The following is a 24,979-nucleotide window of genomic DNA, read 5'->3' as shown; positions in this document are numbered from 1 at the left end:
TTGGTTCAGTGTCCATTACTCAGGGTCCCGGGATCCCACAGGGTCCTTGTCTCCTAAGAAACAGAAGGAAACTTTCTATATGAGCCCTCCTGAAGCTGGACGTGGAGCCTCTGTGCCCATAAATAAACTATTTGGAAGCCTAGAGATTTCCTTTGTCTCTCTCACACTGCTGACACATGGACCAGGACAGAACTAGAGATATACATGGGACTGGAGATATACATCCTGTGAAACCTAAGTAACCAAACTATCAAACCCAGGCGTTTGGTTTGGATTTCACTGAACATCTCAAGGGTGACAACTAATCACGTCCCATTCCCCACTTACGGCATCACAGTGTCCCTGTCACCCATCAGAGTTAACTGACAGAGGTAAGGACAGAAGGGTGACCTTCATTTATCTCCTTTATTCTTAACAGGTTGAATCCATGAGGGACCTTCAGGAGCCATCTTCAGCCCCCTACCCTGGAAGGAAGAGCTGAAATAATTTTCACAGAAAATCTGTGTCTTAGAAACCGAAGGATGTTGTCTATTATAACACAATTAAGACTCTTTAACAAAATAAAATGAATGACACTCAAAATGTTCCATTTTACTCAGCCCCTCTTTATAATCGTGTAAATTAAACCGTTTGTCTGTAGGAGAAGTGAGGGAGAAGATGGTGGCAAGAGCCAGCATATTAGCCACTCTTAGGAAGGCAGAATTCGGTCATCTTTTTGGTGATGGGAAGAAATCACGAGAACGCACGAGTGTCAGAAAGTGGCTCGATGAGATGGTTTTCTCTCTGTGAGTCTGCCAAGTGTTGTGCTCTGGTCACTCACTGCCTCCCTGTCTTGCCCGCTGGCTCCTTTCTGGGTAAGGAAGAGAGCTGTGTCCCCTGCAGAGTTCTGTAGGTGTCTGACAACAGTTTGTGGAAGACAGCTGTCCTGGGGCCCAAAATGGGCAGTCGGTAGCGAACGCTCTCTAGAGGACAGTGCAAGAAGGAAGGACAGGGCTGCTTAGGTTCTATTTTTAAAGAAACTCAATATAACCAAAGGTCACCCAACACTTCATCAACTTTCTGAAACCGATTCAAAACTCACGTAATAATTCCCTTTACTGGAATCATCTTATCCCCCACAACACGTCAGCTTTTGGAGATCTTGTCAAAGAGGCCAGAAAGGAGTGCCTAGAAACCAAACTCTAGGAGGAGTCTGGCCAATTAAATGAAAAATGAAGATAAATGGCGTCTGGCATTGTAACATGAGTCCAAGGGAAAGAGGATTCAATTCTCAGAAGACCTTTCAGGGGCCCGTATATTGTCCTGCTCTTCAAATAAACAAGATCTTACAGAAAGTCCACAGTAGGGAAAGAGTACTTGCATTTCTAAAGGAACCTTTGTTTTATAAAATAATTTGTGTTAAGACTCCTTACAGTCTCTACCATCCCGATCTCTTCTTCGAATATTATTTTAGTTATAAAAAGTTGTTAATATTCAACTTTTCCAGGAGACACGTGGTTTGAAGGAGAGTAAATTGGGGCCTGCAATAACATCTGCCCATTGCAAGTTTCTGAGTGACGAAGGGAAATGGTGACAAGCTCCCCACTGCAGCTGAAGGAGAGCTGAGAGACGTCACCAGACCACAGACCTGGGATCCAGTTCAGTCTCATCACGGGGATGAAGAGGAAACAGAGGTCCAGGGTCACGGGCACTGACGGACTAAGACCCAGAACCCAGAGCTCTTGGTGCCACGTCACACCACTGTACTAGATGGGAGGCCTCTCTACTCATGTTTACTGACAAGAGCGGTGGGTGTCGTGGAACTCTGGACTCAAGGCCAGAGTCAAGGTAAACCAACGTGGAAGAAATCCCCATCACTTCCAGAGGTAGGCTCTTTCCCCTACTTAGTTCTCACTAACAATTATGGAGGACACGTCAAGGTTCGCCGAATCCAGAAAATCACCAGAAGTCAATATTGTGATCAACAACATGAGTTAGACAATCATTGGCAGTACTATTGGCCAGGATGAGTCACCCACTTGGTCTTTGTAGCATGTCCAGCAAAGGTGGGTGGCCCTTTGCGATAAGCGTGTTGCAGTAGGGACATGTCTCAGCCATAGAAACCAGTGGGGCTGGGGCAGTGTCAGCAGTTTTTGTAGGCAGATCAAAGGTGAAGGCTGCTTGTACTGAGGTTCTGGCTCCTGGAGGCGGGGGTGGGCGGCAAAATGCTTCTCTGGTTTTACAGGTGGGAACACACAGGCCCAGACAGTTTGAACAATTTGGCCAAGCCTGTACATCCGGACAAGAATCTGAAACCAGGCCTCTCTGTTCCGAGGTGAGGGCTTTTTCTGTAACCTCAGAGGGCACATACAAGAACAAAGCTCAGCTCAGAAAGGTCATGAAGAGAATCAACAGTAGGTCTACCGAGCTTCAGCTCCACGCTAACTCCATAAACACTGTCCCTTTAGTTTCACCGCCACAATTGGTGTCTTTGGGTGGACTCTACAGGTGAGAACCAGGTCTGTGCAAGAACATAATGTGCTGATCTCACACCCACCAAGTCTAGCTTCTGTACCTGGTCATTGAACACACTCCGGGGTTATTAAGTTGATAAAAGGCATCTTATCACATAGTCCTACAGAATCAGAAAATAAACATTCTTGCGGAGGGAAGGGGTGTGTGTGTGTGTGTGTGTGTGTGTGTTTTGTTCCTTTGTGAGGCACACATGAAAAAAATCCAGGTTCCAGGGAAACTCCGAATGAGTGTATGACTAGAACAGGGAACCCGAAACCCAACTGCATATGCCTGTTACCCAGTATGCTCTTGGCTTCAAGAGAATGAGGTGGTCACAGACCAGAGAAGAGCGGCGTGGGGGTCAGGGGGGCTTTCGTTGAGTGGGTGCTCTTAGCTCTCAGCTCTTCAGTCCACTTTGGCTAAATGAAAGCCATGAGCTAGGCCAATATTGTTGGATTCAAAAGAAGGGGCTGATTGGGGCTAGCCATTTTTCACTCCACTTGAGTGGATATTTCCAAATCTCAGCTGTTACCTGAGTCTCTGGTCTTCCCTTTCGGGACCCCTTCAAGATACACCTTCCATCCTCAAATTTCCTTTCCTGATGGCGTCTCAGTTTAGTTCTGGCTCTAGACTATCTGCAACCTCCCAGGGTAGAGCCTAGACTCCTCATCTGTACGAAGTGAAGACAGTGACCTTGATTTTCCTTACAGTGTGTATCACATGAGAGAAAAACCGAAGGTGGCTTCAGTTAATACAAGAGCAAATGAGAAAGACGGACAAAGTCACTAAAGTGACAGCCTATACTGCACTGTGCCCTTGAATTATATCACCCCAGAGAGCTACCCCCTCCCACCTTCACTAGCCCAGTGTTGCTTCTCTAAAAGATGAGACTTAAGTCAATGCTGCAGCTGGACTTAGAGCCACTATCCTTTGTCTCTTAACAGCAAGTGAACCTAAGAATAGCCCTGGGCAGCTTCCGGGAGAAGGCAGGTGGTTTAGGAAGCCTCTGGGTTGGGAGGTTCAAGGCCATTCCAGCGGGTGAGAATGCAGTTCCCTTCCCACCTTCACTGGTCCTATCAGGTTTTTGTGAACTTAACCTCAAAGGCAAAGGAAATAAAAGCAACAATAAATGAATGGGGCTATATCAAACTAAAAGGCTTCTGCACAGCCAAAGAAACCACCAACAAAACAAAAAGGAAACTGATGAAATGGGAGAAGATATTTGCAAATGATACCTCCAATAAGGGGCTAATATCGAAAAATATAAGGAACTCATACAACTCTACAACAAAAGAATAAACAATCCCATTAAAAAATGGGCAGAGGACCTGAACAGACACTCTTCCTAAAAAGAAATGCAAATGGCCAACAGATATATGAAAAGCTGCTTAACATCACTAGTTACAAGGGAAATGCAAACCAAACCACCATGAGATACCACCTCACACCTGTTAGAATGGCTACTATCAGTAAAACAGGAAATAACAAGTGTTGGGGACGATGTGGAGAAAAAAGAACCTTCACACACTGTTGGTGGGAATGTAAATTGGTACAGCCGCTATGGAAAACAGGACGTAGGTTCCTCAAAATATTACGAATAGAATTTCCATATGACCCAGCAATCCCTCTTCTGGACATCTACCCAAAAAACCTGAAAACATTCATCCGTAAAGATACACGAGTATGTACCACCATGATCATTGCTGCATTAGTCACAATAGCCAAGACATGGAAACAACCAAAGTGTCCTTCGATGGATGATTGGATAAAGAAGATGTGGTAGATATATAAATGGAATACTACACAGCCATAAAAAATGATGAAATACTGCCCTTTGCGACAACATCGATGGATCTTGAGAGCATACACTAAGTGACATAAGTCACACGGAAAAGAACGGGAACCATATTATTTCACTCATATGCAGGACATAAAACAGAAAGCAACAAATGAACAAACAAAGCAAACAAACACACTCATAGACACAGGCAACAGAATAGTGGTTACCAGAGGGAAAAGAGGATGGGCGGAGGATAAAGAAGGTAAAAGGGGTCAAAGATATGGTGACGGCTGGAGACTAGACTTTGGGTGGTGAGCACGCAATGCAATAGGCAGAAGATGTATTATAGAATTGTATACCTGAAACTTACATATTGTTATTAACCAATGTTACCCCACTAAATTTAATTTTCAAAAAGAGAGAATGGGAATTTGTTCAGAAAATTTGGAAATTAGCTTAGAAAAGTATTCAGAAAATTTGGAAATTATACTTTTCATTCTGTTACTCTGGGGGTAGAACACCTCCCACCACACATATTCCAAAAGCAAGCAAACCTGTTGGGATGTCATCATGAGGACCCGTGGGTGCGGTCTGAGCTTTTGGTGGCTGAAGACTCATCATTCTAATTGGAGAAAGCAAGAAAACACATTAGTGACTTGACTAGGGCTTGCTGGAAAGAAGCACGACTTATACATTTTAAAACCGAGATGGTCTCTTGAATCCAGCACTTGTTAGCCTGGTGCTGAGACCATTTTGCAGCAGAGACCACGGAGCCAAACTTGCACAAATAAAGTACTTTTTAATACAGTGCCAAACTTACAAGATAAATAAACTGGGGCACAGATTTTCAAAAGTCTCCTTCATAGAAGAGTGAACTTTTGCTCAGAAATCCTGAGCTTAGATAGTTCAGTTTTCCATGAAAAGTCAGTAAAGAGTATTTATTAGAATTACTTTTACTGTGATCTAAGAGTTCTTTAAAAGTATGGAGTCAGTGGAAGTAAATGTTAAAAGTGAAGGAGACTCTAGTGCTCATATACTGATTTTCTCCATGATCCTATCTACCTGGGTCAGACTCCATGGTTTTGATGCATCTGAGTCTACATCTCAGCTTGGAACAAACGGCCCTGAGGCACCCAAGGAATCTAACATCTACTGCTGTCCAACAACAGGTTACAAAAGGACCCATTTATTTTCCCACATTACTGCTGTCTGTTATGAGGAAAAAAAGGGAAAGATTGCCATTAGATCACATATAACTTACTTTTTTTTTCAACATTATATTAGTGAGGTAGTTAGAATTTATATGACTTACAAAGTGATTCTCCCACCGCTGATAAGTCTAGTGCTTACCTGGCACCATACATAGTTATTACAAGATTATTAATTATATGCCCTATGCTGTACTTTACAACCCTGTGACACGTGTAACTATTTTGATTGGTCATATGCAAGGGTGATTGTATGTCTACATTTCAACCATCCACTGCACAGCAAGTCTACCTACCTTCCTGCCTGTTCCAGGATGCGTCCATGTCTTAATAATGTAAAAACTGAGTCCATCTTCCCTGTCTGATAGTTAAATACAGAAAAAAACAAACAAAACCAAAAAAACCCCAAAACCCTGAAATCTAACTAATCAAAATTCTGACTGGATCTTATTTGTGATATACTTGATCTTGATAAGAAAGCAGCAAACGACAACCCAACAAACTGATAACAGGCATTTTAGTTACTGAAAAGTAGCAGAGGCCATCCAGGACTCATGGCAGATTCTGTGTAACCTTCTGAATTAGATGTATCACCTACATGGAGAGTTTGTATTTAGTTTTGCCTTAGTTATCACAGAAATCTCCTATCTGATTCCTCGTACTGTCCTTGGGAAGGTGGAAAGGACGATGAAAACTTCCACAGTCGTGTCAATAGTTGTTCAAGCAAAAAGGTGAAAACAACTTTTTGGGTCAAACTATCCTGTTTAACCAGAAAACAAAACCCGTCAAGAAGCCTGCTCCCTAAGCACCCCCTAAACATTCTGCGTGGTTTTTCTCTCTCCACTATCCTGTGTCTCCAAAGGAAGGGAATCAGAATTAAAGTCGTGTCCCGATCTAAACCTTTGACTTACCTAGGACTCATAAAATTCTTGAAGGATAGTTTCTCGTCACCTGGGATCATCATAGTTCTTGGTTGTACCTGAGGAAGAAAGTCTCCATTAGAACACAGCCCCAACTGCATTACAACTCACAGAAACAATGTATCCTCTTAGCAAAGTCAAGTTGCATTTACTACCAGTCATTGGTGCATCCTTTTGTGATACAAACGACCTGGGGGGATCCCCCTGCCCCCAGGTCATAGGGTCCTTGTTCTTCCCTGGTCATCAGATTTGGAAGTGAGTTACTTCAAGATTAGTAAGCCTTCCAATTCTCTTGGTTCACTTCGCCCCAACATTCCCCAGGTCCCATGTTAAGTGTCACTGTCTCCCAGACACTGCTGACCCGGGACTATTGCTGGGCAGTTCTCTGCCTGACAACCTGCTTGCTCCCTGGGCTCCCTTCCTCTCAGAACACTCCTGCCCCTTTTATTGTATTCACTTGCTTCACATCTGGCTTCCCTCACAGACTTTCTCATGAGGGCACAGACCGCATCTCTATGTGTCCTAACGCAGCGCCTGTTTGAGAAATATTTGCTGATCAGATTAGTGAATGAATGAATGTACTTTGAAGCACACGTGAAAGCGGTGAGCGTGCCCTTCATATACATGTCCCCGGTGACTCACGACCATGACTTTCAGGAGGTGTCTCTTCCATACGAAATAACTGAGCTCCAGCCCAGGGTTCCACGGGAGTATGAGTAGTTATACCACCCAGGTCCTGTTTAGGATACCACCTGTTTAGGATATACAGTCGTCTCGGGATCAGTTATTGAAAAGATGGTTCTTTCCGCCATTCAATTGTCTTGGCAGTCTTGTCAACAATCAATTGTTCATAAGTGTAAGGGCTCATTTCTGGGCTCATTTATAGTCCCTTGATCGACACGGCCGTCTTCATGCCAGTACCAAAAGTCCTGATTATTGCAGCTTTGTAGTAAGTTTTGAAACTGGGAAGTGGGATTCTTTCAACTTTGTTCTTCTTTTTCAACATTATCGTGGCTACTCTGCATTTCCTGCATTTATTTCCATCTGAGTTTCAAGATGTTTGTCAGTTTGTGCAAGAAAAGCCTCTGGGATTTCGAGAGGGATCCACAGAATCTGTAGATCAACTCAGGGAAGTACTGCTGTCTTAATATCATCTTCCAATCCATGAACACAGGTTCTATTTATTTAGGTCTTCTTCGATTTCTTTCTATGATATTTGATTGTTTTTGATGTACAAGTCTTACATTTCTTCGGTTCCATTTATTCTTAAGTATTTTAATTTGTGATGCCGTTGTAAATGGATTTTTTTTTCTCAATTTCATTTTTGGATTGTTCATTGCTAGTGTACAGAAATGAAATTCATTTTGGTATATTGATCTTCTCTCCTGTACCTGCTTTCCTCATTTATTAGCTCTAACAGTTGTGTGTGTGTGTGTGTGTGTGTGTGTGTGTGTGCACGCATGCGCACATGTGTGAATCCCTTAGGACTTTCCATCCAGAAGATCATGTTATCTGCAAACAGTTTCCCACCTTCCTTTCTGGATGTATTCTGTATTCTGTCCCCAGCTCCGTCATCCTGCTGACTTACCATTTTCATTTCTCGACATGTGGAGCACAGCTGCTTGTTTCTGATCAGCAGGAGGTTACGTTGGTTCCTCCTGGCCTGAGAAGAGAGAGACAGAGAGAGTCCGGAAATGCTGTGGTATCCGGGGCCGCAAAGCGGTGCGGGAGGTAGGGAGGGGGAAGAGAGGTAACAGTTATTCTGCCCAGAAGACAGAGATGGACACTTTGGTCTCGCACCTCCTCCCCCAGGTGGAGCTGAATCCAGGCTTGGTTGCAGCTGGTAGGCGCAGAAAGAGTTTAGGCAGGAAGGGGTGAGTCACAGACTCGGTGGTGGCCTCGGGGCCCCTGCATACAGCGGGACAGGTATAAGTCAGCCGGCACAGAGGGATAGGGCTGGCGGCAAAATGCCGCACGGCCTGTCTTTCCACCGAGCATACAGTCTGAGAGGCTTTACTCTCTGGGAGGCGGTACATTTTACCCATTTTATACAAAGGATCGCACCATAGGGACTGTCATGTGGGGTCTCTGGTCCCGCTCCCTGCACCAGAACACAGGATATGGTGAAGCCAAAAAGCAACACCCACGGAGCCATAGATGGGGAAGTCATACCACTATAGTCTTGTTGGTGGCTGGGTTGGAGACAGAGGAAGCAAGAGCCACAATCTGCCGTCCGCTTCTCTGCCAACCAACCAACACCTTGCTAACTGCAATCCACCGTCTGTTTCTCTGCCAACCAAGTAACCAACTTGCTAGCTGCAATCTGCACTTGCTAGCGTAGCCACGGCCGTGTTATTGGTGGCTAACGGCTAACTGGTTACAGTTGATGGCGATCTACTGCCCGAGCCAGCACCTTTCCACGTGAGGTCGAGAGCCTGGAAACTGATCTCTGGGACTCTGTCCCCACAGGAACCAGCTGAGGACATCTGGGGGCCTGAGAAAAATGAACAGAAGACTCTTCCGCAAACCTCCTTTCGCTGGCCCCTCTGACGTATTACCCTCTCTTCTCACGCCTTAGCTCTGGCCAAACATCAGCTCTGCAGCACACACTGGCCCTTCTCAGCCTCCTGAGAGCCATGCCTGAGCCATAAGCAGAAGTGGAGCTGATGTGTGGGCCCTGAGCTCCTCCCTCCTCTGGGGGACACAGGCTGTCCCAGCCAGGACAAAGAAGGCACCAGAGCAGGGACAGTGGGAGCCCTGCCTGCTCCCTGCAACCACTGCTTTCTTCCTGGCTGCACTTCTACCCGAGGGTGAAGGGAGCAGGGTTTGGAGCCCTTCCACCTGCAACGGGAGGCTCTTATTCACATCTCTGGTGAAAGTCTGCTTAGGGAGGGAGCCAATGGCAAGTGGAGGCCACTGTTCGGTCTGGGGATTCTCGGCCATCGTCACTCTCTGATATCAGAGTTGTGGGACATGCTCATAGGACGCGCAGTGTATGGGGCGGGGGGCACAGGGACAAGCAGACGATCGCTGAGAGCTGAAGCCTGCTCCTGCCATTTCATCGACTTGCTGGCCTATCCACCTGTGTGCACACCTGTGTGCCCTGGCCCATTCCGGCTGCCCCGGGAGGTGTGCGAATCAGGAAGAGGACGGACCTGCCTGCGCAGTGTGGGGAGTGCCTGGCTGTGCTCCTAACGTGACCTGTGCCAGACGGGTCTGCAGGCAGCCGCATCCTGTGACAGACGGGACACGTGCATTACTGGGGGCTTGAGGACTGGAAAGTAGGGACGACGTTAGATGCTTCTGACAAATACTTAAAACACATTTCCTTTTCATAGGCCATTTTAAAAGAATCAACTTTTTATTACACAATGTCGTGGGTTGGTAAGTGAAAGGATGAGTGTGGATGACTCGATTTCACTCATTCAACAACAGACATTTATTGTGAGGCCACCACGTGGAGGGCGCTGTGACGGGGTCATAAAGACGAACAAGACAGTTTCTGGCCTGAAGGAAGACCAGGGAAGACCACAGATCCATTCATTTGGTACTGGGGACACCGAGGTAGCTGAGACACAGCTTCTGAGCTGTCACCACCTGACAGACTGTGAACAATGGTGTGAAAAGCACTAAGATAGAGATATATTGAGGCCACTTGGGTGGGGGGGTGGGTCATAAAGGGGAGACCCTGAGCAGAGTTGAAAGGGCAGGCAATGCTTGGGTAGCTGTTGAAGGGTAGCGTGCGTTTCAACCTAGAAAACACTGTGCAACGACACGGAAGAATGACCGAGCAACTCTGCTTCAGGTACCTGAGGAGACCTGGGATGGCCGATTGTCTGGCAGGAGGAGGGCTGGAGTGAGAAGGAGGCCAAAGAGAAGAGCCCTGGGTACTGACTCCTGTGCTTCTGGGACGATTCCACCCTCTCCCGCGTCTTTCCCGAGTCCTAGGCGTGGAACCTCCTGGGGCCACGCGCCTCCCTCCATCCCTCATGTTTCTCTGAGACTAAGATCACCTCTTGGAAATGGCGACTCAAGCTCGGATGTACTAGGTATCAAAGAAGCAGCAATGGGACTTCTGGGACTTCAGAAAAGAGGGAGCCCACGTGCCCCTGGAGGGGTCAGGAAGGGCTTGTAGAGTTAGCATTTGCACCTGGTCTGAAAGGATGAGGAACACTGGACAGGCGGAGTTGGGCAAGGGAGCCGCCTGGGGCAGGTTGGTTTTGAGTAGAGTCATAAGCAGAGTCTTGTCTTTCCTGCAGCTGACTCCTGCCCCTTTCCCAGACTTCCGGTTTCTGCATGCAGACACTCCTAGATGCCACAGGGACCAGAATCACAGAGATCATTGCAAACCAAGCCACAAACATATCTGAGCGATCTGCAAGGTGCACGGCAGGTGCTTGCCAGGTGAAAGGCGGAGTAGCTGTAGCTCCAGAGTCCCACAGCCCCTGTGAGTGTCATCTCGTGGAATCTGAGGGATGGAATGTTTTCTATATTGCCCTTCCTGGCCTAGTTCATGCCTCCTCTTTTAAGACATAGCTTAAGTGCCACCTTCTCAGAAAAATCTTTCTCCTGACTCTCCCACCACTTTGCACACCCCTAGCGGAAGTTGGGTGCCTACCTCTCTGATTCCATCCTGGAGCTGGTATCGCTTTTTGGACTGTTGTGTTTATTTTCTCCACTTGGCTGAGAGTTCTTTAAGAGTAAGAACATGCCTCAGACATCTCTGTATTCCTAGAGCCTATCGCGGAGTCCTGACACGTTAGCTGAATGAGTCATTGGAAGCATTTTAAACTACCAGGTATGAACAGAGACATAACCAACACACATTGGTACTATCTGTAAATACCTAAAACAGAAGATACACATGTACGTGTGTGAAGGTCACCGTTATATCACCGTCTGAAGGCAGCGTTACAGGATATCGTGGCACCAAGTTCATTCTACTCAATGTGCTGGGGAAAGGCACTGGCTGGGAGTCCAAATTGCTCGGTTCCAGACCTGGCTCCAGGAGCGACCCGAGTGACTTTGGTCAATCACATAGCCACCTGGGCCTCCCAAGCCTTGCTGCCGATGGTCTCTGTGGCCAAAAAGACAGAGGCAGGCTCTACTCCTGCCCACACTTTACAGGGAGAGGCGGAAACCAGTCTTTGACGCGGGGCTTCCGTCACCTCTGCCAGAAATGTGGCCGTGAGTGACCCCACCTGAGACTCCTGTCCGTTGACACTTGGCCTCTAAGAAGAGACGCTTCACTCCTCTGCATTTGGAGAGGAGGGTGAGGGCACTGGGGTGCGGTGCGCGAGGTTTATACAACAGGGGAGGTACCTGTGACGCACAAGTCCTGCCTAGACCGTCTGCCAGGAAGTGGATGCAAACAGTTTTGGAGTCCACGTTCTGTGGGCCTCAGCATCCTCCCTCCTGCCTGGTCTTTCCCAGCCCTGATACCACTACCTTCTGCTACCTTCCCTTTCACTCTCGCTTTCCTGAAGGCCAGCTCAGCAGCCGTGGCAGGAACGGAGGGTGAATTGGCCAGTGGTTCAGTGCACGGCCCCCTGGTTGTAGTATCTGCAGGCAGAGACCCCAAGGAATGGTCACGGGATTCTCCTTTCCCTAGCAGCTGTCCCCAGGAGAGCAGATGGCAGTTGTGAAGGGAGAGTGACAACAGCCTCTTGTAGGCTCGCCAAGGTCTGATGAGATTTCAGCCAGTCCCTTCATATTTCATAATTGGAAACATCCTAATATCTGAGGCCAGGATCTGCTGAGGTCCCTAAGGTCTGGCTCGTGGCTCAGGTCCTTGGTCTCCTTGAGTCTTTGGTAAAGAGACAGAGAAACATAGGTCTCTGTGTCTCTGTCTCTCTGTCTCTCTCTCACACACACACCTGTCCACATAACAAAAACTGAAAACGTAAGCACCAGATGGTGATTTTAGAAACAGCATCACAAGCACGATTTGAGGAGCACCGACCAATTTGCCTCTGTCCTTCCTGCCCTTTGACACCTCTTTTCCTTTTCTCCTTTCCACTCCTGCCTGAGCTGAGACAGGCCTCGTAGGTCTCCTAGCTCAGCTCGTTTGAGGAGCACACTAACACATGCGGAAATTGTGCAATGAGGAATGGCCCAGAAAGGTTAAGCTATTTGTCAAATACCACATCTGTCGTGCAGGCTCTCTGGTCCTGCTCCCCGCACAAGAACGCAGGATACGGGGAAGCCAAACAGGAACACCCACGGAGCCATGGGTAGGGGGTTCATACCACTTATAGTCTCGCTGGCAGCTGGGTTGTAGACACAGAAAGCAGGAGCCACACGATCCGCAATCTGCCGTCTGCTTCTCTGCCAACCCACCGCACTAGCTAACTGCAACCCGCGCTTGCTGGCTTAGCCACGGCAGTTATATCCGTGGCTAATGGCTAACTGGTAACAGCTGATGGCCATCCACTACCCGAGCCAGCACCTTTCCACGTGAGGCTGAGAGCCTGGAAACTGCTCTCTGGGACTCTGTCCCCACAACATCTATTCAGTTCCAGTGAGCCAGAAAGTTCTCTGGATGAAAGTTCAAAGGAAACCCACCTTTCCTCAGGGGACAGCAGACTCTTAGGATCCATAGGAGGGCACAGCAATGCCCGTGTCCCTTAGAAGTCAAACAGCAGTGCTCAGAGGACTATTCTCAATATTCCAAAAAATACCCTGTGGTAATCAAACATTTTCCTGCTCTGAAAACACCCGTCATCTCAATTAAACAAGAAAGCTGAATGTAGTTTTAAAAATTCTCTTACCGTTCACTAGGAAAAACTTCACACACACACTTAAAGTAAGCAACAGCCGTGCCCCTGCCATCCTGACTTAGCAAACTTGGTTTTTACTACATCGTTATTTCTGGCTGGAGGTGTTATCGCTTCCGTTTAAAAAAATTGTCGTCATAAATGTTTGATCAATATAATCAGGAGAAAAATGTAGGTGTATACACAATAGTTCCCAAGGTGGTCATGAGCTTTCAAAACTTGAGTTCAATGAGAGAAATGATAAAGATTTCTTGGTGGTGAGAAAACTGGAAGTCGCCAGGGCTTTTTGTCACAGGTCTGCGAAAAGCAAAATAGATAATGCCCCATCGTTACTCTCACTCATTAGACTGGGACAGCACTCCCAGATCAGAGAGAAGTGTGGGGGGTAGGGATGGAGAGACTGGGGGGGCGTTTTACCCCTCCCCCCCGTGAATGCCTGGGGGGCTCGTCAGTTACACCTGACTCCAGCAAGTAGGCAGAGGGGTGCAGGGTCTCTGGCTGCAGTGCTCCAGCTAACCCGCACACATCTGCTCAGCCTTGTCTGGGAATTCTGACTCAGTCGCCCCTGGCCAATTATCCAGCTATTTTATCACACTTTCCCGCTTCCCTGCACCTTCGGGAGTCCTGACTTGCTGAGATGTGGCAGGTGAAAGTCATGACTAAGAGAGAAGCAGCTTCACTGTAGAGGCTGCCATGGGGGGTGTTTGGGCTCCATTTCTTTGTGTCTTATCTTTCTTCATCGTGACTTCACCTCTTCTGTCTCCTTTTCGGTGTTTCCGTCTCCTCATCTCCCTTTGTGTCTCTCGGCGTCTGCTGTCTCTCTCTCCCCCTATCTTTTTGTCTCTGAGACTGTTTCCTCTCTGCTCAGCAGGGACAACTGTTCTAGACACACAGACCCCTGCACTGGCCCCGGGACAGCTCCTGGGCCGGGAGGAATGCCACTGTGGGTGTTCAAAGTTCTGCCCTTTGACCTGTGACGGTGAAGAGGAAGGGGGCCAGGTGGCAGGACCTCTGCACCGTGCCCAGGGAACAGGACCGCTGGGTGGCTGCAGGGCTGCCGGCAGCTCTTGGCAGGTCCCCAATTTAGAGATAGTGTGTCCACAGTGCATTCCACTCCTGCGAGATAAAACATGATGTCTTTCCAGAAAGGAGCGGCTGTGATGGTTTACCTCACCGCAGACACGCTCAGGCCTTCATATTTGCAGCCAGCTTGGGGGACCAGGAGTCTGTGTGACAGGCAGGGATCTGACTTGAGGTACCTGCCAGGTGTCCCAACAGAAGAGGGGTCCGGGTTCCCTAGGAAGGGTGGCAGAATATGCCTCTCCCAAACATGCCACTGTATCATAAGGATTATTTTGAGCTAAAGGCACTTTATAAAAACAGCAGGTGCAATAAGGGTGTGCTGACCCTCCCCCTTTTCTTTCTAAAAATAGGAGATAACCCCCCCCACCCCACCCCCGGGAAGAGGACCTCCTTATACCAGGAGGAAAGTAACACTCTTGTCATCAAGGACAAGATGATGAAGCCGAGAGAAATCTCCACAAACAGACTTTGTTTAAAGAACTCTCCCTTCGCCTCCAGCACAGTTTACTTTCCCACGATTGCCTCTCTTCCCTCAGCCAGTATAAACACATGCACGTTTTGCCTCTTCTTTGGGGCTCATTTCCTTATGAGGGCTCCCGTGTCATGTAAAACTTACAGTGAATAAGTGTGTATGCTTTCCCCCTGTTAGTTCGTCTTCGGTCAATTTAATCCTCAGGCCCAGCTGAAAACCCGGACAGCACAGGTGAAATTTTGCCTCCCTTGACACACACAATCAAGCACACACACACGCCCGTGCACGCGCGCAGGGTCACCCCTAGCAGGGGGAGGGTGACGGTGAGAGTGAGGTACCTGCGTTCTCCTTTGCCAGCAGGAGTAATGGACTTGTGACCTCCTGAGTCTCCCAAGGACCGGCCTCTCTGGCTCCGCCCTTGGCCCAGCCGCGGAAGCTGTTGCTCTCGGCTGCTACCTAGTGGCCGCCCATGAGTATTGCAGCCACGAAATTCTGAGCCCTGGGGAAGGTGGGCCTCTCACTTGCCCAGGCCGCTGGTGCCTGGAGACGTAGTGCCTCAGATGGCACGTCCCACTGAGACCCAGAGCAAACCTGGGATGAGGAGGCGCTCGGTGGCAGGGGGAACCTGTCTAGATAGGAAGTTCAAGGAGACTGAGTGACTAGAAAGTTTCCCTCTTGCTGGTTCTGCAGCAGCTGCCAAGCCCAGGTGTTTCCGCTCAGCTCCTCTGTGCATGTCACGGTGCCACTCTCACCTACTTGCCTGACCAGGTTGTTAGGGGGATTAAGGCGGTGACTCTCAAGCACAGCCCTGCCCGCGACCCTCCTGTGCTCCGGCCGGGCCCACCCACGTCCTTGGTTCCCTTCCGTAAGCACCTGCAGGCCTGAGTCCTCTATAAGCGCGTCCTGCATGCTCAGTCTCCACGTCTTCTCTTCCAGGGCTCTTCCTCCACGCGTGGAGATGATATCTTCCAGACTCAGTGCAGAGACCACTTGCTCCTGAATCCACCCCTCGCTCCTTCTCTGCTCGCCCTGCCCTCACCGCAGGTGGCCTTTCCTCCCACCCCTGTCTTGTACTTTGTCCACTCTCTGATAATTAGTGTGCAGTGTGGACCTGTCCATGCACCCTTCTCACTTGGGCGGGTGGCATCTCACTTGCTCATCCTGTATCCCTATTACACCAGATAGAAAGGCTTTCGTCGCAGTTATCCAGTGACATGAGGGCTTGTCCTAATTGTGGCCACACTCACGGAGCTCCGGTGATGAGCCAGGTCCTGTGCCAAGTGCTTCAGGAACACTGTTTCATGCCCTCCCTACAACAGCCCTGCGAGTGCCATGCAGGTTTTTCAGGTGAAGAAACCGCTCATCTCCCACGGAAATCTCTCTCTCCCTCCGGGAGGTGCTGACTTCACAAGCACCAGGAATGTCCGGAAACCCTTCTGTGCAGCACATTGCCACTGAGTGTCACCCAGCTGCCAACCAAGGGCGACTTCTGGGAGGTGGAGGAGATGAGGAGTTTTAATGTGAAATCCCTTGGGTGTAGGGTCAGAGGTGGGAGACGTGAGGGATTCATGGCGGTGGTGGGAGGGGGTGAGAGACCCCAGAAAGCAGGTCTGGTTCTGGACACAGGCTGAGAAGTGGTCTCTGAAAGTCTCAGGGCAGATTCCTCAATGGGAACTTTTTTGGTTTCCCTTTTCGAGGAGTCTAACCTCATGCTTTCCTTCTCAGCCCTGGTGGTGGGAGCCCTAAGGCACGCCACTCGTGGGACGGCGGTCGGGCTCATTTATTTCAATCAGCTACTACCTACTGAATACTGAGATAGGCTCCGGCTGTGCTAAAGAGATAGGAAGTGCCTTTGTATTCACCTTCCGTGTCACCCTAGAATTACTAGGGGTTTCTTTTCAATTAAAGAAAAAAATTTTTTTGAGTACCTTAGATGAGTCCTCTGGAACAGGAAACAAAATTGGCAAGTGCATATCCTTCTTGGATGAAATCAGAAAAGTGGCAGAGGCATGGGGAGATCTGAGTAATCAAAACAAAAGCGAGTTAGAACCACATTCTCTGAAGAGCCAGGCCTTTGGTTGTTTCAGAGAGAACCCAAGGGACCCCCCCCAGGCTCACCCCCACCCTAATCCTGGAGGACCTGGGACATTCTGGCGCTCCCAAAGATGGCTTTGCCCTCGTAAGTCAGTCTGCTTTCTCTCTCCCTTTTGTGTTGAACTAACCAATGCCAGCTGCAGCTTGTCAGAGACAGTGTACAAATTCAGGGGGAAAAAATTGTTCGTAAAGCACATGTGTGATGGATGAAATACACCAGACCTCCTTCCTAAAAAGACCTGCCTAGAAGTTACTGATCTTTAATACGTGCCGTCCTTTTGTGCCTGGCCTGCTTTCTTGGAGCCCGTGCCCCTGCACACGGAAACAATCCACCCGTTTCCTCCCACGGAAATTTTCTCTCTCCAGCCATACTTTTTCTCTGGAACGTTTTTTTGTTCCAGTCGCAAGAGAAGTAGTGATGCTGCAGAGGTCACACCAGTGACCCCCCGCCCCCACTGGTCGGTGTGGTTCGTTTTATTCCAGCATAAGGGCTGAGGTCTACAGGGGGACTGTCATTGTTACCTGCCTGTATGTGCTGAGCACCGTGCGTGCCCCTGGCCTCCAAGAAAAGGAAGCTCGGGATGATGATAGTTGTGCCAAGAACGCCTCTCCTCTCTACTGAGGACAGACGTCACTGCCATTCTTCATTTATAAGAAGGCGTGTGGAAGGACTTAGGTGTTCACGAGGTATTTGTTGTTTTATTTGGCCTCACCATTTTCTTGGGCCCTGGGAAAGCAGGGAGGTAGGTCTGGCCCAGCCCCTACAGGGCCTGGACTTGACACCTGAATGCTGCCCAGGGGAGAGCAGGGCTCACTTTAGAATGCTTAGCACACAGTAATCTCACATAAACGCACTCACTGTGACCCGAGGGCTTTTGAGACTGATGATGAGTGTGGCTTCAGCACAGACAGGCCACCCTGCACGGCGCCCTCCAAGGCAGGGGTCTGGGCAGACGTTGACCTTCAGGGCAGGTCTCGCGTCCTCCAACCCCCAGCTGTGTTTCCAGAGCTCGTGGCTCTGAGCACATTTCACTCAATGTTCCTTTCTCTTTTGCAGACTGTGCTGTGTCAGAACTGCTTGTCCAAGGCTAGGTAATACTTCGAGCACATTTCAAAGGTTCTTACCAAGATCTCAGAAAGGGGTGCGGCCAAAAATAAATGGCGTGGAAGCCAGAGCTTTGTCCAGATGAGGCGTTTCTAATCCTTAAGAATTGTTGATACTTAAACAAACCACATCCTTTCAAAGACTTTGCATCCCTAGTGTGTCCTCCCCAAAGCTCAGGGCATCTCACAGGTGTTGTCCAGTCGGTGTCTTAGAATTCCTATGAGGTAGGTAAGTGCCATTTCTCTTAGCAAGGATTCAGCTTGCTGCCCAACTCCTCCCAGTACAGACATGAGTAGAGCTTCACTGGCCACCTTAGGTAATTTCTCCTTAGCTTGAGCTTGGCTGGCTGGAGGAAAAGCAACCCGTCCCTTTCCCAGGTGACTGTCCGTAGGCTGGCCCCGCCAGGACACTCCAGGACATGGCTGTGAAAGTGCACAGGTTCTGAGGGCACCCAGTTGTGTTCTGGGCCTGCCTAGTTCCAGCCCGGCCCTGTGCCCCCTCCCCAACCCTCTACCGAAGACTATACAATTAGGGAAGGAGGGAGCTGGGGGTGAGAGGGCCATGCACAGGGGTGCTTTGCTCCTGGCTGTGTGGCTGGTCTAATGGGCACGGGAGTGGGGAAGGGGGATAGCGGGGTGTTTCCCTAATTAGATGTCCAACACTAGCCATTTTCATGTAAAGACCCAGATTTCTGGTGTTGTGAGAAAAACCAGCAGATCTGGCTACTGGAGTCACACACCTGCAGGCATTGACTGGGGTAGAGGACAGGCTGCCCCCACTTGTCAGGGAGGTGATCTCCCTTCACCCCAGTGCCCATTTAGCCAGCTCTACTCATTTATGCCATCTGACTGTCATTGTTACGTGAACTTGTGCCCTGGCCCCAATGAAAAGATACTAACTGGTCATCACTCAAGCGCTAAAAAGCTCTTAACAAGAGTGACATCACCTGTGTTTTTAGTTCATCACTAAGCCTTTGGGTTTATTGACTCTCTGATTGCCTGTCTTATACTAAGACATTAGCTACGGTTTAGGAATACGCAAAGCCATGTACAAATAACAGAACCGAACAACAAACCCTTCCTTCATAGATGCTCTGAAAATACACAAAGCTGCTGCGGTTTTTAAATGGTGCAGCAGACAAAACAATGGTGCGTGTTATTGGAGTGGAGACGTGGGGAGAATGTCCCTCCCGGAGAGTCACTTATCTTTGGGCAGGAGGGTACGTGACAGTTACCAACAGGAGCAAAAACTCTTCTTTGTAGAGAGTACTGCCTCTCTAGCAAACTGCACGTGACAGGGAGCCATGTTTCCATCTATGACACACCGGGACCTGGGCCCAAGTCCTTCCCTATCCTTCCCTGATTTCTCAATTCACCCCCACATTACCTCACACTCCCCCTTCCCGGAGCGCACCACACCCAGGGATCAAAAATGGGGGAGGAATGAGGAAACCCGGTTATTTCAAGTGGCAGCACAGAAAGGCACCCTGCACCCCAACCCCCCTCTCCCATTTTGAAACATAGAAACTTATGTTCCATAGCAGTTTATTTGGAAGGGGCAGGACTGGTGAGCCGGGAGGAGATTGTCTCAAAGTTATACACAGGCCATTGCCACTCTGTAAAGACAGGGATTTATATTTCTAGACTTTTGATGGTTAAAATTTGAAAATTTCAAACTGAGAAAGAGAAAAGGTAGGATGATGAGGACAATGAAAGTGTATTCTCAGGCAGTGTCCAGGGGCAACATTCTGTGGATGGTTGTAGGGTGGTGGCAGAAAGGGGGGTTACTTGAGATCCGCTCTCCTCCAGCCGAGCCTGAACGCGGTGCTCACTTTTGTCTGAAATACCCAGGCCATTTCTGCTTTTTGAGCACTTGACGTGCGGTTTTCAACTGAGCAGATGTGTCTCGCTGATAATCCCCCTTCCCACCCATGCTTCCTAAGAAATCATCTTCTGTGAGACCTTTCTTGCAAACTTTGTCCCTCCAGCAGCTGAGCTGTTACCTTTTAGGGAGGCTGAGCACTAACGGCTTATTTATGAGGCTGGCTTCACTAAACCAAGGAACCTTGTCAAACTTTGGAACGGAAACCTGGAGAGAAATGGAAAGAGATCGTTTTTTGCAGAATTCATTACCTTTCACCGCTGCCCTCATTACGGATGACCAGAGTTAGCTAATAGCAGCTGTACAGCAGTCAACACATTACAAAACATTTTTAGGGTTTATGTTTGACTCTGAGTCTCCCATAAAGCAGCCAAGAGCAAACAGCGTTGTCTCCGTTGGACAGATGAAGAAATGAAAGCGCGGACAGTGTGACAGGCCCGGTAGCGCGGCTAGTGAGTGGATTCAGGTTTTCTGACTTTTGTGGCCGCTGTATCTTGTGTCCTGCTGTATCCCTTTGCTTCTGTGTCACTTCCATCTGCTTATGCATCCGCTAATATTTCCACAAACTCCGCTGAATATTAGCAACCTCCGATTCAAAGGCTCTGGCTGTTTTCCCCACAGGGCCCTCCGCCCTCATCCCTTCTAGGAGGCAAAGAGGAAAGAACTACACTTTGAAGCTATAGACAACTGGATATTAATCTCGGTTAATGCACTTCCCAGCTGCGTGGCCTTGCACCAAGCACAAGTTCTCTGAGCCTCGGTTTTGTCTGCTTTGAGAGGGGGACGATCATCACACCACAGGTCAATGCACAACATAGAAAGCTCCACGAGGGCAAGGATTTTTGTGGGTTTCACTCACTGCTGTTTCACCAGCACCTGAAACAGTGCTTGGTCCTTGTAGGTACTGGGCTCCTGTGTGTCAAATGAATGCACAGATGCCTGGGCAGTCCCTCGCTCAGGGCCTGACTCCTTCCTAGGAGCTCAGTAAAAGCGGCCGTTAGTATCGCTCTTCCAGCAGCCCAGCCTCCATTCCTGCCTTCGGATGCCTGATCCCACCTTTGGGTCGCGGGGCTGCTTTCCTAGGCTCCTGGCGGCAGCTCCACCGGAGAGCCACCGGGAAGTCCCCTGAGCGCCCACCAGGGGGCAGCAGTGAAGGGCGCTTGGGCCGCGGAGGTGGCGGGGGACCCGGAAGAGCTCGGCCGCCGGCGCGACCGCCCCGCGCCCCGGATGGGGAAGGAGGCGGGCGGTGCCCCAACGAACGGGCGGGCAGGTGGGTGCCGGGCGGGAGCGAGTGTCCCCGGACCTCCTTCTCCTCCGCAGACCCCAGGCTGGGTGAGGGGCGGCGGGCGGAGGCGGCCCCGGAGGGTGAGCGGGGCTCCCCGGGGCCACCCGACCCGCCGCAGCCCTGCCCCCGACCCGATGGGCGGGCGATGCTCTCTGGGCGCCCCGGACCTTCCAGCCCGGGCGGCGGCCGTGAGACGCCCAGGCTGGGGTCCCTGCTGCAGTGGGGGGAGCTGCCAGGGGGTCTGGCTTGGGAAGCAAAACCTGTCGTGGTCTCCACGGAAGCAGGAAGGTGGGGCAATGAGAGTTGCCTTCGCGGATGTGCTGGATCACCTGGGTATTTCTGACGCTTAGATTTCCCATTTGGAAAAGGGGGTGTCTCCGATCCCCACAGGTTTTGCCGTTGTAAGTAGGATGCTGGCTCTTTAAAGAATGTTCCCCTCGGTTTATGCATAAGGGATCGTTCGCTTCTTTGAGTCCTTGGTTTGGGCTCAATAAAACGTAGAGCCCACATTTGTCTGTATGGTGCAGTTCAGACTGGTGACTTTTCTGCTTTTGTTTAATAACATGGGCCTTTGAGAACCTAATCAAAGCGCTGGACCCTCTCCCTAGATGTTTGCATAAATGGCAGCTACAAGCATTGCAGTGACAGGGTTTAGGGACGCCCATCTCCAGACCTCAGGGACACGTGAGCCCCTGAGTTAAGAACTGGCTTCTGCGTCAAACTGTAAATCACCTCCACCATTTACCACTGTTCACTTGGGCTAAAATTACGTAAGCAATTCGAATCTCAGCTTCTTTATTAAAGTGGGGCTCAGACTAACTTGAAAGGTGTGGAAATTAAGGAAAGAAGCTACTTAAGGCCCTTAGCACATAGTAGGCGCTCACTAAGTGACAGCTCACAGATGGGATTATAATTTCAAATGCGAAAGGAAGTTTTAATAGCCATAATTATAGGATGGCCACCACATATTAGTTTGTGCAGACCTTCAATAAACTGAGTTGGGTTGATTGGAGCTCAGTCCTACTCTCCACCTTACCTGACTTGCGTAGCTTCATGGCTGTCTGTTTCCAGGAACTTGGCTGTGTTGTTCTGCCTCAGAGAAGAAACTCAGCTCCTGCAGGCCTAGCCTGGGGCTCTGCCTTTGAAAACCAGGGAAGGCCAGCTCGGTTATCAGCCAGAACACAGCATGAAGTTATCAGAGAGGTCTTATTTCTAAACTTGATAAAGAACGAGAACCACGTGGACTTCTGCACGGGATACTGAACTGGCCTGAGTTCCAGGGGAAGGACAATGAGCGCCCAACCTGGAACCAGCACCGAGGTGAAGTGGCAGAAGGTCTTGTACGAGCGACAGCCCTTTCCCGACAACTACGTGGACCAGCGTTTCCTGGAAGAGCTCCGGAAAAACGTCCATGCCCGGAAGTACCGGTTCTGGGCTGTGGTATTTGAGTCGGGCGTGGTCGTGCAGCAGCTGTGCAGTGTCTGTGTTTTTGTGGTCATCTGGTGGTATATGGACGAGGGTCTTCTGGCCCCCCACTGGCTTTTGGGGACCGGCCTGGCTTCGTCACTGATTGGCTATATTTTGTTTGATCTCATCGATGGAGGTGAAGGACGGAGGAAAAGCGGGCGGACCCGCTGGGCCGACTTGAAGAGCGCTCTGGTCTTCATTACTTTCACGTACGGTTTCTCGCCGATCCTGAAGACCCTCACCGAGTCGGTCAGCACCGACACCATCTACGCCATGTCCGTCTTCATGCTCTTAGGCCACCTGGTCTTCTTCGACTACGGCGCCAATGCGGCCATTGTGTCCAGCACGCTGTCCTTGAACATGGCCATCTTTGCGTCTGTCTGCCTCGCCTCACGCCTGCCCCGGTCCCTGCACGCCTTCATCATGGTGACATTTGCCATCCAGATTTTTGCCCTGTGGCCCATGCTGCAGAAGAAACTGAAGGCACACACTCCCTGCAGCTACGTGGGCGTCACCCTGCTCTTTGCATTTTCAGCCCTGGGAGGCCTGCTGTCCATCAGCCTGGTGGGCGCCGTCCTCTTTGCCCTTCTGCTGGTGGCCATCTCGTGTCTCTGCCCTTTCTACCTCATCCGCCTGCAGCTTTTCAAAGAAAACATTCATGGGCCTTGGGATGAGGCGGAGATCAAAGAAGATTTGTCCAGGTTCCTCAACTAAGTTAGGGACCCCTGTTCCCTTAGGAAGGCAAGCTGATAGTCTAACCTCCCAACTAGATTAAGATCTGAAGGCAGAGTTCCACCCGGTTGGTCGCCACAGACTGATGTGGGTGGGAAAATGGAGATCAAAGGAAAAGATTAGCCAGAAGGCTTGGCTGGTGAAGGTGCTTATCTGTTCTGTTACTCAGCAGATGCAAAAGCTTTCTGGGGCCCTCAGGGATCATTGCCTCCCGTGTATTAGTCACTGTGACAAAGGAAGTGATGCGGTTTCAATATATTAAACAACAATGGACCCATCCAATTGTCTCATGGTTTTTCTGTAAGCAGAAGACAGGCAGATGGCATGAAGAGTGAGGAGGTAACCAAAGTATGTGTGTGTGAATAAAGTCACTTCTCTGCCTTTTCAGTGTCCTAACAGACTCCATGATGTATCTAGAGCTCCGATTCTAGAGCCCTGGATGCCATATCCACTTTTGTTGTCTAAAATGGCAGAACTGGCCCCTTAGTCTTGACTCAGTTTCTGTTTAGTTCTGTGTGAAGCACGCAGCTGCATGGGAGCATGTCGTAATACACAAGCTAAATGCTGGGGCTTTAGAGGCTGGAGGTCAAATTCAGCTGGAATATTACTAGATACTTCCTAGAGGAGATGGCGTTAGAGGTTAGTCTTGGCGGGTAGCTGGGATTTAAGTCGGCAGAAGATGGTCTTAGGGCAAGGTTGGCAGAGGCCTTCACAACCAGGTCAGTAACAGGAGCTGGTGAGGCTGGCATAGCTAAGGGCAACTGGCAAACAAGGGAGCATGTCCACCCAATCAGGCTGACCACCACTCTGCTCCCGCTGGGTTTCTGGTCAGGGTTTGGCCAGGTTCCGAGTGCCAAATACAATTCTAACCCAAGAGCTATAACTGATTTTTAGTACGAAATCGGACTTGTTGGTTCTATCAAAGTCCAATCAGGCCCAAAAGACACTTGCATGCAAAATGTGCCCAGCATTGAGGCACGTGTGACCTCAGCACAAGCTCCAAGGTGGGAGTTCAGGTGTTGTACTAACCCAGCTGATCTGAGTGGGGAGTAAATGACCAGATCGTGGGCTAGTGTCTTAACTGTGCTGTCTCGGCTTTCTCATCTGGAAAATGGGAATGAAAGCACCTGCCTCTAGAGTTGTAATGATTAAATGGCACATGTGCAAAGTGCTTTGCAGAATCTGGACACAGCACTGTACTAGTGTCAGCGATTACTATTATTAAGTTGATGTGCAAGAAGAGAGGGCAGAGACAAGGCAAAACGCATCAGGCGCCTCCCAGATGAGCGGGTCCCTCACGAAATCATTCACTTGGGGCAACTCCTGCACTCTCCCTTCTCACTAGACGTGAATTTCAAATCAGAAACCTCATCGGGGCAGCAGTATTCCTAAGAAATAGTGTTTCGATTTCTTTGAAACATAGATTTCTCAAAAATGTCTTCAACACTGAGTTTAATTTGGACTGATACCTAGAAAGTCACACTGTTAGGAATTGAAAAAAGGAGGTCGCCATGAAAATGGATCAGAGAACAGAACACCAGGGCCCGAAAGGAAAGCTCACGGGAGATGCAGCCACGGCCCAAAACACAGCTCATGGGGGAGTGAACGGGGGTTCGTTCAACACATCACGCCTTGTAGGAGGGGCATATACCCTTGGAAATTTGAGCGGGGCAAGTTTAAGAC

At 49.4% G+C, this 24,979-nt stretch overlaps 2 protein-coding genes across 5 annotated transcripts; one reads left to right on the top strand and one right to left on the bottom strand.

Moving 5' to 3' along the window:
- Positions 1-60: 60 nt before the first annotated feature.
- C22H1orf105 (chromosome 22 C1orf105 homolog) lies at positions 61-20,814 on the bottom strand. The gene is made up of 6 exons (XM_033092792.1): positions 19,934-20,814; positions 16,661-16,751; positions 7,990-8,064; positions 6,393-6,460; positions 4,828-4,895; positions 61-962 (listed from the first exon to the last, which is right to left on the bottom strand). The coding sequence occupies exons 1-6, from the start codon at positions 20,080-20,082 to the stop codon at positions 817-819; spliced, it is 597 nt and encodes a 198-aa protein (XP_032948683.1). The 5' UTR covers positions 20,083-20,814; the 3' UTR covers positions 61-816.
- Positions 20,815-20,965: 151 nt separating this feature from the next.
- On the top strand, positions 20,966-23,573 carry PIGC (phosphatidylinositol glycan anchor biosynthesis class C). Of its 4 annotated transcripts, none has more exons than XM_033092788.1 (2): positions 20,966-21,082; positions 22,169-23,573. In XM_033092788.1, the coding sequence occupies exon 2, from the start codon at positions 22,388-22,390 to the stop codon at positions 23,276-23,278; it is 891 nt and encodes a 296-aa protein (XP_032948679.1). In that variant the 5' UTR covers positions 20,966-21,082; positions 22,169-22,387; the 3' UTR covers positions 23,279-23,573. The 4 variants fall into 4 exon arrangements, with proteins under 4 accessions (XP_032948679.1, XP_032948682.1, XP_032948681.1 ...); XM_033092791.1 differs by lacking the exon at positions 20,966-21,082 and adding an exon at positions 21,091-21,385; XM_033092790.1 differs by lacking the exon at positions 20,966-21,082 and adding an exon at positions 21,091-21,430.
- Positions 23,574-24,979: the final 1,406 nt, after the last annotated feature.

The sequence above is a fragment of the Rhinolophus ferrumequinum genome, chromosome 22, assembly GCF_004115265.2.
Source record: "Rhinolophus ferrumequinum isolate MPI-CBG mRhiFer1 chromosome 22, mRhiFer1_v1.p, whole genome shotgun sequence".
Lineage (NCBI taxonomy): Eukaryota > Metazoa > Chordata > Mammalia > Chiroptera > Rhinolophidae > Rhinolophus > Rhinolophus ferrumequinum.
This window is presented reverse-complemented; position numbering and strand designations above follow the sequence as displayed.